We start from the raw sequence: 12,060 nt of genomic DNA on the forward strand, positions 1-12,060 counted from the left end.
TCAAAACGTTTTCTAAAGCATAAAATTTGTAAAATTTACGAAAATTTGTAAAATTTACAAAAATTTACGAAAATTAGTAAAATTTACAAAAATTTGTAAAATTTACAAAAATTTGTAAAATTTACTAAAATTTGTAAAATTTACGAAAATTTGCAAAATTTACGAAAGTTTGAAAAATTTACGAAAATTAGTAAAATTTACAAAAATTAGTAAAATTTACAAATATTTGTAAAATTTAAAATTTACAAAATTTATAAAATTTACGAAAATTTGTAAAATTTAAGAGAATTTGTAAAATTTACAAAAATTTGTAAAATTAACGAAAATTTGTAGAATATACAAAAATTTGTAGAATTTACGAAAATTTGTAAATTTTACGAAAATTTGTAAAATTTACGAAAGTTTGTGAAATTTGCGAAAATTTGTAAAATTTACGAAAATTTGCAAAATTTACAAAAATTTGTAAAATTTACGAAAATTTGTTAAATTTACGAAAATTTGTAAAATTTACAAAAAATTGTGAAATTTACGAAAAATTGTGAAATTTCCAAAAAATTGTGAAATTTACGAAAATTTGTAAAATTTACAAAAATTTGTAAAATTCACGAAAATTTGTAAAATTTACGAAAATTTGTAAAAATTTTTAAATTTACTATAATTTTTTAAATTTACGAAAATTTGTGAAATTGACAAAAATTAGTAAAATATACGAAAATTTGCAAAATTCACAAAAATTAGTAAAATTTACAAAAATTTGTAAAATCGTACTAAAATTTTTTAAATTTGTAAAATTTACGAAAATTTGTAAAATTTACGAAAATTTGTAAAATTTACGAAAATTTGTAAAATTTACGAAAATTTGTAAAATTTACGAAAATTTGCAAAAATTTACGAAAATTTGTAAAATTTACGAAAATTTGTAAATTCAGGAAAATTCGTAAAATTTACGAAAATTCGTAAAATTTACGAAATTTTCTAAAATTTACGAAAATTAGTGAAATTTACAAAAATTTGTAAAATTTACGAAAATTTGTAAAATTTGCGAAAATTTGTAAAATTTACAAAAATTTGTAAAATTTAAAATTTATAAAATTTACAAAAATTTGTAAAATTAACGAAAATTTGTAAAATTAACGAAAATTTGTAAAATTCACGAAAATTTGTAAAATTTGAGAGAATTTGTAAAATTTACAAAAATTTGTAAAATTAACGAAAATTTGTAAAATTTACGAAAATTCACAAAAATTTACGAAAATTTGAAAATTTTACGAAAATTTGTAAATTTTACGAAAATTTGTAAAATTTACAAAAATTAGCAAAATTTACGAAAATTTGCAAAATTTACGAAAATTTGTAAAATTTACGAAAATTTGTAAAATTTACGAAAATTTGTAAAATTTACGCAAATTAGTAAAATTTACGAAAATTAGTAAAATTTACGAAAATTTGTTCAATTTACAAAAATTTGTAAAATTTATGAAAATTTGTAAAATTTACAAAATTTGTAGAATATACGAAAATTTGCGAGAATTTGTGAAATTGACAAAAATTTGTAAAATTTACGAAAATTTGTAAAATTTACGAGTTTGTAAAATTTACCAGTTTGTGAAATTTGCGAAAATTTGTAAAATTTTCGAAGATTTGTAAAATTTACGAAAATTTGTGAAATTGACAAAAATTAGTAAAATATACGAAAATCTGCAAAATTCACAAAAAATTGTAAAATTTACGAAAATTTGTTAAATTTACGAAAATTAGTAAAATTTACAAAAATTTGTTAAATTTACGAAAATTAGTAAAATTTACAAAAATTTGTAAAATTTACAAAAATTTGTAAAATTTACAAAAATTTGTTAAATTTACTAAAATTTGTTAAATTTACTAAAAAATTTTAAATTTACTATAATTTTTTTAAATTTTCGAAAATTTGTAAAATTTACGAAAATTAGTAAAATTTACGAAAATTAGTAAAATTGACGAAAATTTGTAAAATTTACGTTTTTTATTAACGACTTATAGTGAGTCAATCTTTTTCCTTTTTTATATTGTAACGACATATAATTAGCAAGGGACTGGAAGGTGAAGTATTTTTCAAATATTAAGAGCCATAATACTCAAGGGAGAGCAAGGATTTGAAGTAAGAAAGTTTAGAAAAGCGTGGAGTAGGGTCAATGAACAAGCTTAGAGTTTCCCGGTTACTTAGCTTTTTGTCATCTGCAGCGCAGTAGTCAGGATCTTTTGGCATTAAATGCGAATCACCTGAGTCTGCGGCATGTCCGGACAAGCGTAAAGTCAATTTAATGACCTATGCTGTCGGAGCCGACTACTTCAAATCCTTGCTCTCCCTTGAGTACTATGGCTCTTAATATTTGAAAAATACTTCACCTTCCAGTCCCTTGCTAATCATATGTCGTTACAATATAAAAAAGTAAAATTTACGAAAATTTGTAGAATTTACGAAAATTTGTAAAATTTACGAAAATTCGTAAAATTTACGAAAATTTGAAAAATTTGCGAAAATTTGTAAAATTCGTAAAATTTACCAAAATTTGTAAAAATTCGCGAAAATTTTTTAAATTCACGAAAATTAGTGAAATTTACAAAAGTTTGTAAAATTTACGAAAATTTGTAAAATTCACGAAAATTTGTAAAATTTACGAAAATTAGTAAAATTTGCGAAAATTTGTAAAATTTACAAAAATTTAAAATTTACAAAATTTACGAAAATTTGTAAAATTTAAGAGAATTTGTAAAATTTACAAAAATTTGTTGAAAATTTGTAAAGTCTACAAAAATTTGTAGAATTCACGAAAATTTGTAAAATTTACGAAAGTTTGTGAAATTTGCGAAAATTTGTAAAATTTACGAAAATTTGCAAAATTTACAAAAATTTCTAAAATTTACGAAAATTTGTTAAATTTACGAAAATTTGTAAAATTCACAAAAAAATTGTGAAATTTACGAAAAATTGTGAAATTACCAAAAAATTGTGAAATTTACGAAAATTTGTAAAATTTGTAAAATTCACGAAAATTTGTAAAATTTACGAAAATTTGTAAAATTTACAAAAATTTGTAAAATAACAAAAATTTGCAAAATTCATGAAATTTACGAAAATTTGTAAAATTTACGAAAATTAGTAAAATTTACAAAAATGTAAAATTTACAAAAATTTGTAAAATTTACTAAAATTTTCTAAATTTGCTATAATTTTTTAAATTTACGAAAATTAGTAAAATATACGAAAATTTGCAAAATTCACAGAAATTAATAAAATTTACAAAAATTTGTAAAATTTTTTAAATTTACAATAATTTTTTAAATTTACGGAAATTTGTAAAATTTACGAAAATTTGTAAAATTTACGAAAATTTGTAAAATTTACGAAAATTTATAGAATTTACGAAAATTTGTAGAATTCAGGAAAATTCGTAAAATTTACGAAAATTTGTAAAATTTACAAAAAATTGTAAAATTTACGAAAATTTGTAAAATGTACTAAATTTACAAACATTTGTAACATTTACGAAAATTTACAAAAATTTGTAAAATTTACGAAAATTTGTAAATTTTACGAAAATTTGTAAAATTTACGAAAATCTATAAAATTCACTAAAATTAGTAAAATTTACGAAAATTAGTAAAATTTACGAAAATTTGTAAAATTTACGAAAATTTGTAAAATTTACGAAAATTTGTAGAATTTACAAAAATTTGTAAAATTTACAAGAATTTGTAAAATTTACGAAAATTTGTAAAATTCACGAAAATTTGTAAAATTTACGAAAATTTGTAAAATTTAGGAAAATTCGTAAAATTTACGAAAATTTGTAAAATTTACGAAAATTTGTAAAATTTACGAAAATTTGTAGAATTTACGAAAATTTGTAGAATTCAGGAAAATTCGTAAAATTTACGAAAATTTGTAAAATTTACAAAAAATTGTAAAATTTACGAAAATTTGTAAAATGTACTAAATTTACAAACATTTGTAACATTTACGAAAATTTACAAAAATTTGTAAAATTTACGAAAATTTGTAAATTTTACGAAAATTTGTAAAATTTACGAAAATCTATAAAATTCACTAAAATTAGTAAAATTTACGAAAATTAGTAAAATTTACGAAAATTTGTAAAATTTACGAAAATTTGTAGAATTTACGAAAATTTGTAAAATTTACAAGAATTTGTAAAATTTACGAAAATTTGTAAAATTCACGAAAATTTGTAAAATTTACGAAAATTTGTAAAATTTAGGAAAATTCGTAAAATTTACGAAAATTTGTAAAATTCACGAAAATTTGTAAAATTCACGAAAATTTGTAAAATTTACGAAAATTTGTAAAATTTACAAATATCTGTAAAATTGTAAAATTAAAGAAAATTTGTAAAATTTACAAAAATTTGTAAAATTAACGAAAATTTGTAAAATTTACAAAAAATTGTAAAATATACAAAAATTTGCGAAAATTCACAAAAATTTGTAAAATGTACGAAAATTTGTAAAATTTACAAAAATTAGTAAAATTTACAAAAATTTGTAAAATTTACAAAAATTTGTAAAATTTACTAAAATTTTTTAAATTTACGAAAATTTGTAAAATTTACTAAAATTAGTGAAATTTACAAAAATTAGTAAAATTTACAAAAATTAGTAAAATTTACAAAAATTAGTAAAATTTACGAAAATTTGTAAAATTTACGAAAATTTGTAGAATTTACGAAAATTTGTAAAATTTACGGAAATTTGCAAAATTTACGAAATTTTGTAATATTTACGAAATTTTGTAAAATTCAGGAAAATTCGTAAAATTTACGAAAATTTGTAAAATTCACGAAAATTTGTAAAATTTACAAAAATTAGTAAAATTTACAAAAAATTGTAAAATTTGCGAAAATTTGTAAAATTTACGAAAATTTGTAAAATTTACGAAAATTAGTAAAATTTACGAAAATTTGTTAAATTTTCAAAAATTTGTAAAATTTATGAAAATTTGTAAAATTTACAAAATTTGTAGAATATACGAAAATTTGTAGAATTTCCGAGAATTTGTAAAATTGACAAAAATTTGTAAATTCACGTAAAATTGCAAAATTTACGAAAATTTGTGAAATTTACGAAAATTTGCAAAATTCAGGAAAATTTGTAAAATTTACAAAAATTTGTTAAATTTACGATAATTTGTAAAATTTACAAAAAATTGTGAAATTATAAAATTTACGAAAATTTTTAAAATTTACAAACATTTGTGAAATTTACGAAAATTTGTAAAATTTACGAAAATTTGTAAAATTTACGAAAATTTGTAAAATTTACGAAAATTTGTAAAATAACAAAAATTTGCAAAAATTATAAAATTTACGAAAATTTATAAAATTTACGAAAATTTGTAAAATTTGAGAAAATTTGTAAAATTAACGAAAATTTGTAAAATTTACAAAAATTTGTAAAATTTACGAAAATTTGCGAAAATTTACGAAAATTTGTAAAATTTACAAAAATTTGTAAAATTAGTAAAATTTACGAAAATTTGTAAAATTAGTAAAATTTACGAAAATTTGTAAAATTAGTAAAATTTACGAAAATTTGTAAAATTCACAAAAATTTGCAAAATTTACATAAATTTGAAATTTACAAAAAATTGTAAAATTTACGAAAATTAGTATAATTTACGAAAATTAGCAAAATTTACGAAAATTTGTTAAATTCACAAAAATTTGCAAAATTTACAAAATTTGTAAAATTTACGAAAATTTGCAAAATTTACAAAATTTGTAGAATATACAAAAATTTGTAGAATTTCAGAGAATTAGTAAAATTTACGAAAATTTGTAAATATACGAAAATTTGTAAAATTAACAAAAATTTGTAAAATTTACGCAAATTTGTAATATTTATGAAAATTTGTAAAATTTGCGAAAGTTTGTAAAATTTACGAAAATCTGTAAAATTTACGAAGATTTGTAAAATTTACGAAAATTTCTGAAATTTACAAAAATTAGTAAAATATACGAAAATTTGCAAAATTTACAAAAATTTGTAAAATTAACGAAAATTTGTAAAATTTACGAAAATTTGTAAAATTTATGAAAATTTGTAAAATTTACAAAAATTTGTAAAATTAGTAAAATTTACGAAAATTTGTAAAATTTACAAAAATTTGTAAAATTTACAAAAATTTGTAAAATTTACAAAAATTTGTAAAATTTACAAAAATTTGTAAAATTTACAAAAATTTGTAAAATTTACGACAATTAGTAAAATTTACAAAAATTAGTAAAATTTACGAAAATTAGTGAAATTTACAAAAATTTGTAAAATTTACAAAAATTTGTAAAATTTACAAAAATTGGTAAAATTTACGAATATTTGTAAAATTTACAAAATTTGTGAAATTTGTAGAATATACGAAAATTTGTAGAATTTCAGAGAATTTGTAAAATTTACGAAAATTTGTAGAATTTCAGAGAATTTGTAAAATTTACGAAAATTTGTAAATATGCGAAAATTTGTAAAATTTACGAAAATTTGTAAAATTTACGAAAATTTGTAAAATTTACGAAAATTTGTAAAATTTACGAAAATTTGTAAAATTTACGAAAATTTGTAAAATTTACGAAAATTTGTAAAATTTACGAAAATTTGTAAAATTTACGAAAATTTGTAAAATTTACGAAAATTTGTAAAATTTACGAAAATTTGTAAAATTTACGAAAATTTGTAAAATTTACGAAAAATTGTAAAATTTACAAAAATTTACGAAAATTTGTAATTTGTAATCCATGCCAATTGTCGAAAAAACCCATTCAAACTTCATGCACGTTGGTCCGTTGGCGAGACTTGTCCAATTTGCTTGAAATTTGGAGCAAAAACTCCTGGTAGGACAAGGAATCGACTCAGGAGTGGGTCGAGGGGAGTCCTTTTATTTCCGAGCTCATTAGCGTTGATCGCAGAGCAGTGCAAGAGGCACTGGAGTCCATTAAAAAGGAGGTTGCGAGTAGAGGTGTGCGCCACGCCGCCGATTTCAGGTAAAAATCAGCGGCGCGCCGGCGTCACGCTGATGTGCTTATTATTTTTACATGCAATCGTCGGCGCGGCGCGGCGGCGGCGGCGTGGCGCACACCTCTAGTTGCGAGAAACGGACCGACTATAAATTTTAACAAGGCGAGATACATGGTAGCTGGTATATATCGAGGCAGTCTGAACGGAGTTGGTTCCGCAGTGAAAATCGACGGTGTACAGTACAAGGTTGTCAAACGAATTCATATATCTTGGAAAACTAGTGATATGCGATAACGATGTCATCCGAGAGGTGAAAAGCCATGTTGCGGCTGCGCATATGACTTTTTATGGTTTGCGTAGTCAGTTTAAGCTCCGTATCCCGCAGACGAGCAAATAATTGTTCTTTGTACTTGAGAGAAGAATTCTGCGTTCAATACTCAGCGGTACAGTACAAAATTCAATTGGCGCAGACGCATGAACCACGAGCTGTACCAAGTACACAAACGTGCTGATATTGGAAGGCTGATAAAACATGGCAAACTACAGCGGGCTGGACATATTGTGTGAATGCCGAGAGACCATCTAAAGTTACACTCAGCACAGAAGATGCAAGAGGTAGCCGACTTCGCACTCGCTGGTTGTCTGCAATTGAGGAAGATGCGCGTGTAGTTGGCGTTCAAGGAAACTGAAGAATGGCGGTCAAACTACGGAGCTTTTGCAAATAATATTTCAGTTTCATGAATATTCGTCGAAATGAATTAGGCTCTGCAGAATGTGGGAAAACATTCCGACACAACACAGCTGTTGATTTTATGTATTGCTGTAACCGTGAAAATGGAGCGTTAGCTTACGGAAGTGTGCCTGCAAATTAATTTGAGCCTCCCATTTCACACAGACTGTCGATATAAACGAACCGATAAGAATAGGCTTCACAAATTTTATTTAAAATCTTCAATTCAACTTCTTAATCTACTCAAAAAATGTAGTAATTCAAAAAAAACCCTTCAAAATGGGAAGTACCCATAAATGTGGGATGCAGTGTAGATGACCAGTCTGCTTTAAGAGACTCTCATTTTGGCTCGCCACAATAAAACATATCGCTGAATACTTTCTCCCTCGAAACTCAATCTTTTCCATTCTCTCCTTTCACAGCTGGGCCGCATCGACGGTAATGACCCGCCAGAATTTGATACCGGTCAATTTGAGGGATCCCGAGTCTAGCAGCACTGGCGACGCGGACAACACTGCTGGCACAGATACCGATGAATTCGGAACCAACCCGGTGCTGATTCCGTTCTGGGATATGGCCAATCATATGAATGGGGAAATTACGACTGGGTATAACGAGCAATCGGAGAGAGTGGAAAGCCTTGCGCTGAAGGACTTCCGGAAGGGAGAGCAGATATTTATCTACTATGGCAACCGAAGCAATGCGGATTTTCTCGTGCACAATGGGTAAGTTGTTTTTAACTGGTACTAATTCTAATAACATATTATTTTGATTATCGTCGATAGCTTCGTCTTTCCGGACAACACCAATAGCACCGTGTCGATGCAGCTAAGTCTGAACGCAGCGGACGAGCTGTTCGAGCAAAGGAAAAAATTGCTTGAGACGCTGAAGCTCTCAACCGCCGGTGATTACACCGTTCAACGAGGCACAAATTGCATTTCAACGGAGCTACTAGGATTTGCCCGTGTTTTCAATATGACCAAAGAACAACTCGCACACTGGATCGCCCAGGAAGAGTCAGTTACCAAGAACTTGCTGGATCCAAACCACGTCCTGGACGAAGCACTTGAACGGAAAGTATGGAAGTTCTTATCCATCCGATTGCAATTGTTGCTGCGAATGAGTGGCACCACACTGGAACAGGATGAGGCCCTGTTGGCCACTCAGAGTCAGAAGGGTGCCCCGAAACTGGGGCACATTCGGGCGATGCTAGTGCAGTACCGGGTGGTGGAGAAAACAGTAATTAGCGAAGCTGTCGAGTACTGTAAGCAGAAGGAATCCGGTCAGTAGGGGGATTTGGTAGGATAAAATTGTCAAAATTCTCGAATTTCTTCTCAGATATTTAAAACATTTAATGTTCTTGTAATGACAGAGCTTCCTTCGTCTTGGAAAAATTAATTTGTTATTCATGCTCAATTGTAGTCCACGCAGGGCCAGTATTTTTTGCATTGTAACCGAAGTTATTTAATATAAAATCGAATCACTTGATTTTATTTTTGCAGTTTACTTGTAAGCCGAAAGCCTTGGTTACATAAATCCATACGCAATTTAGATTTGAAGGTGTAAAAATGCCAGACGAACCACAGGATCGCAATAGTTAACAATAAAGACATTTCAAATAATTTTATATCATTGTTTTATTATTTTCTGGATTATATTTCTCTTACATTTAGTCAAAATGTCTTATTGGATAATTTCACACATTATCATTCAAAAATGTGACAATAGTAAGTGAATCGAAGGTGCAAAACTTATTCTACGTTGAATTACGCTTAGAGGTGTAGTAACAGTAGTAGTAGTAGAAGTAGCAGTAGATAGGTATATGGACACACAAAATTAGCGCCAGCAGGATGCTAGGATTCACGGCCGGTGGTCACCCAACTGCCTGCGGGCCCAATTTTATGTGTCGCTTTTCCACAGCTTTATCGTTTTATCGCTCTCGAGGGCTGCCGAAGCTATGATGTTCTCCGTTGGGTGACATGCCGTGCACAGGACCGTGTCGGTGTGGCCCTGTAGACACTGGACAATTTCTTTGCTCTGCAGATTCCAAATGTAAACCATGTTGTCCTCGCTTCCCGAGACAATCCACTGGTTTCCGGAAACAAAAAGATTTGACATTTATCTTAAACATGACCTCTTATAATCGTGACACTTACCTTCCCTCCGGTAACGGAAAAGTTGGCAAAAATACAGTACTTCTCATTCTTGTGACCGGTGTAAGTTTTGAGACATTTGCCTTTGGAGTAGTCCCACAGTTTCAACGTGTTGTCCAGCGTAGCAGCCAGAATGTACTTTCCATTGGGTGAAAACTTTACGAACGACACCGGTGGGTTGTCGTCATCGATGAGCGTCTTGAGACACTGTCCGCTGGCGGTGTCCCAAATGCGGCACAACCCGTCATAACTGGAGGACACAATCAAAGAACCATCCCGATTAAAGTGAACAGCCGATACTGGATCCGAGTGCGCAGGTAGTGTCTTCAGACATTTTCCCGTCCGGACATCCCAAATCCGAACCGACTCGTCGAATGAACCCGATACGATCAGATTGCTCTGTGGGTTAAAATTGCAACAGAACACATAGTTGGTGTGTCCCTTCAGCGTCTTCAAACATTTGCCGGAGCTTAGCTCCCAAATCTTTAGCGTCTTATCGTCGCTAGCGGTCACCAACAGCCGACTGTCACTGGACCAGGCCACATCGCTGATACCTAACTTGTGACCGGAAATTGTTTTCTCGAACTTGCCATCGTAGGCACCCCAGATCTTGATGAGCTTGTCAGCGGCTGAAAATTGTTTAAATGTTAGCATACAAGAAAATAATACCAAAATGTTTTCTTACAAGAACTCGCTAGCCATTCGCCATTGGGACTGAACTTCACCGCCGAAACGGCTTTGGTGTGCCCAGCCAACGTAAACTTTAGGGTATAGTTAGGTTTCTAGAACAGATTTCAAGCAATGTTTAATGTGATCGATCATGTAGACAAAAAGCGATACTCACCACCGAAAGTGACTGTCGATTTTGGCTGGACGGAGCATGCTGGCTCTGTGACTGTGGGGGTGCATTTTGAATTGGGGTCGGTATGTGGATCGGATGACCACCGTGTCCGACAGGGCCGCCAATAGGGACCATCATCGAGGCTAATTTACCGGGTTATTCCGAACGGGAGGGCGTTTGTTTACTCTAGGACGCGCGCAGACGTGTTTGTATCTGTGCTGTAGGTTTTTTCCCTTCTCCGCTCGATGCCCGTACTAACTAGCGGAGAGGAGAAAAAGCGAAAATGTACACTTTTCCTTGGTACCGGTATCATTGAAGTGTAGTGCGGAAAAATACCTACCTTTTGAAGGATTGGTTAAGATAATTAGTGAGAAATTCCCTTTCAAACAACTCTTTCAAATCACTTTCAAACAACCACAGCTTCTATCAAGCTGCAAAAATCGCGTTCTTTTAGAAGCAAGAAAAGAATAAAGGAAAATGTCAAAATTTAAGGCGAATTTCTTCAAATTTTGCCACGTGGGCATGATATGAAACAGGGTTGTAACCAAATACAATATTTGTATTTGGTTGCAACGATCGGCGATTCTACGTTGAAACCGCTTATAGATAGCGCTGGAAGCAAAGTGCGCTGATTTTATTCTGTTCTGTCATAGTGTATATAATATATATATATATATATATATATATATATATATATATATATATATATATATATATATATATATATATATATATATATATATATATATATATATATATATATATATATATATATATATATATATATATATATATATATATATATATATATATATATATATATATATATATATATATATATAAATATTATTTACTGTAAACATTGGTAAAAAATAACTTTTAAACACCAAATCACCGATAATTTTACTGATAATTGTTTATGAAAATGAAGGAAAACCATCATTTTATAAGATGATGAGTAAACATTTTGCGAAAAAAGTGTAAAACATGGTGGTTTCTAATATTATTCGCAGAACTATATGTGTGTTGTTCCGAAATGTAATTTGTTGAGCACCGGAGCCATCGCAACATCATTTCCCGTTCCTCCTAAATTAAGCTAAACCTTCATGAGATGGTGTAAATTCATGAAACTCTCCAGATCACGCGAGGAAACAATATATCCGGCTAATAGGAAAGTGTCAGATGGCATACAAAATCGATGTTTATTCGTGGGGGTCCGCAGTAACCCAGGGTGATTTCTAAGGGGTCCGTGGTACGAAAAAGGTTGAGAATCGCTGTCCAACGTAGTCCAAAATATGAAGCAGTTTGACATTGGTACTGATTGGGTCTCG

At 28.4% G+C, this 12,060-nt stretch overlaps 2 protein-coding genes across 7 annotated transcripts in view; one reads left to right on the forward strand and one right to left on the reverse strand.

Moving 5' to 3' along the window:
• The window catches only part of LOC131685193 (actin-histidine N-methyltransferase), a 317,693-nt gene extending 308,465 nt beyond the window's left edge, over nt 1–9,228 (forward strand). For all 5 annotated transcript variants that reach the window (XM_058968738.1, XM_058968737.1, XM_058968739.1 and 2 more), the window contains exons 3-4: nt 8,158–8,460; nt 8,521–9,228. In XM_058968738.1, the coding sequence (XP_058824721.1) occupies nt 8,158–8,460; nt 8,521–9,025 (808 nt within the window). In that variant the 3' untranslated portion in view covers nt 9,026–9,228. The remainder of the gene's footprint in view (nt 1–8,157; nt 8,461–8,520) is intronic.
• A 126-nt stretch (nt 9,229–9,354) lies between these two features.
• Nucleotides 9,355–11,183, reverse strand: LOC131685197 (WD repeat-containing protein 5). Of its 2 annotated transcripts, none has more exons than XM_058968746.1 (5): nt 11,070–11,183; nt 10,733–10,983; nt 10,574–10,670; nt 9,892–10,517; nt 9,355–9,823 (listed from the first exon to the last, which is right to left on the reverse strand). In XM_058968746.1, the coding sequence occupies exons 2-5, from the start codon at nt 10,865–10,867 to the stop codon at nt 9,635–9,637; spliced, it is 1,047 nt and encodes a 348-aa protein (XP_058824729.1). In that variant the 5' UTR covers nt 10,868–10,983; nt 11,070–11,183; the 3' UTR covers nt 9,355–9,634. The 2 variants fall into 2 exon arrangements, with proteins under 2 accessions (XP_058824729.1, XP_058824727.1); XM_058968744.1 differs by having other exon boundaries at nt 10,733–10,987; nt 11,070–11,182.
• Nucleotides 11,184–12,060: the final 877 nt, after the last annotated feature.

The sequence above is a fragment of the Topomyia yanbarensis genome, chromosome 2 (genome assembly GCF_030247195.1).
Source record: "Topomyia yanbarensis strain Yona2022 chromosome 2, ASM3024719v1, whole genome shotgun sequence".
NCBI lineage: Eukaryota > Metazoa > Arthropoda > Insecta > Diptera > Culicidae > Topomyia > Topomyia yanbarensis.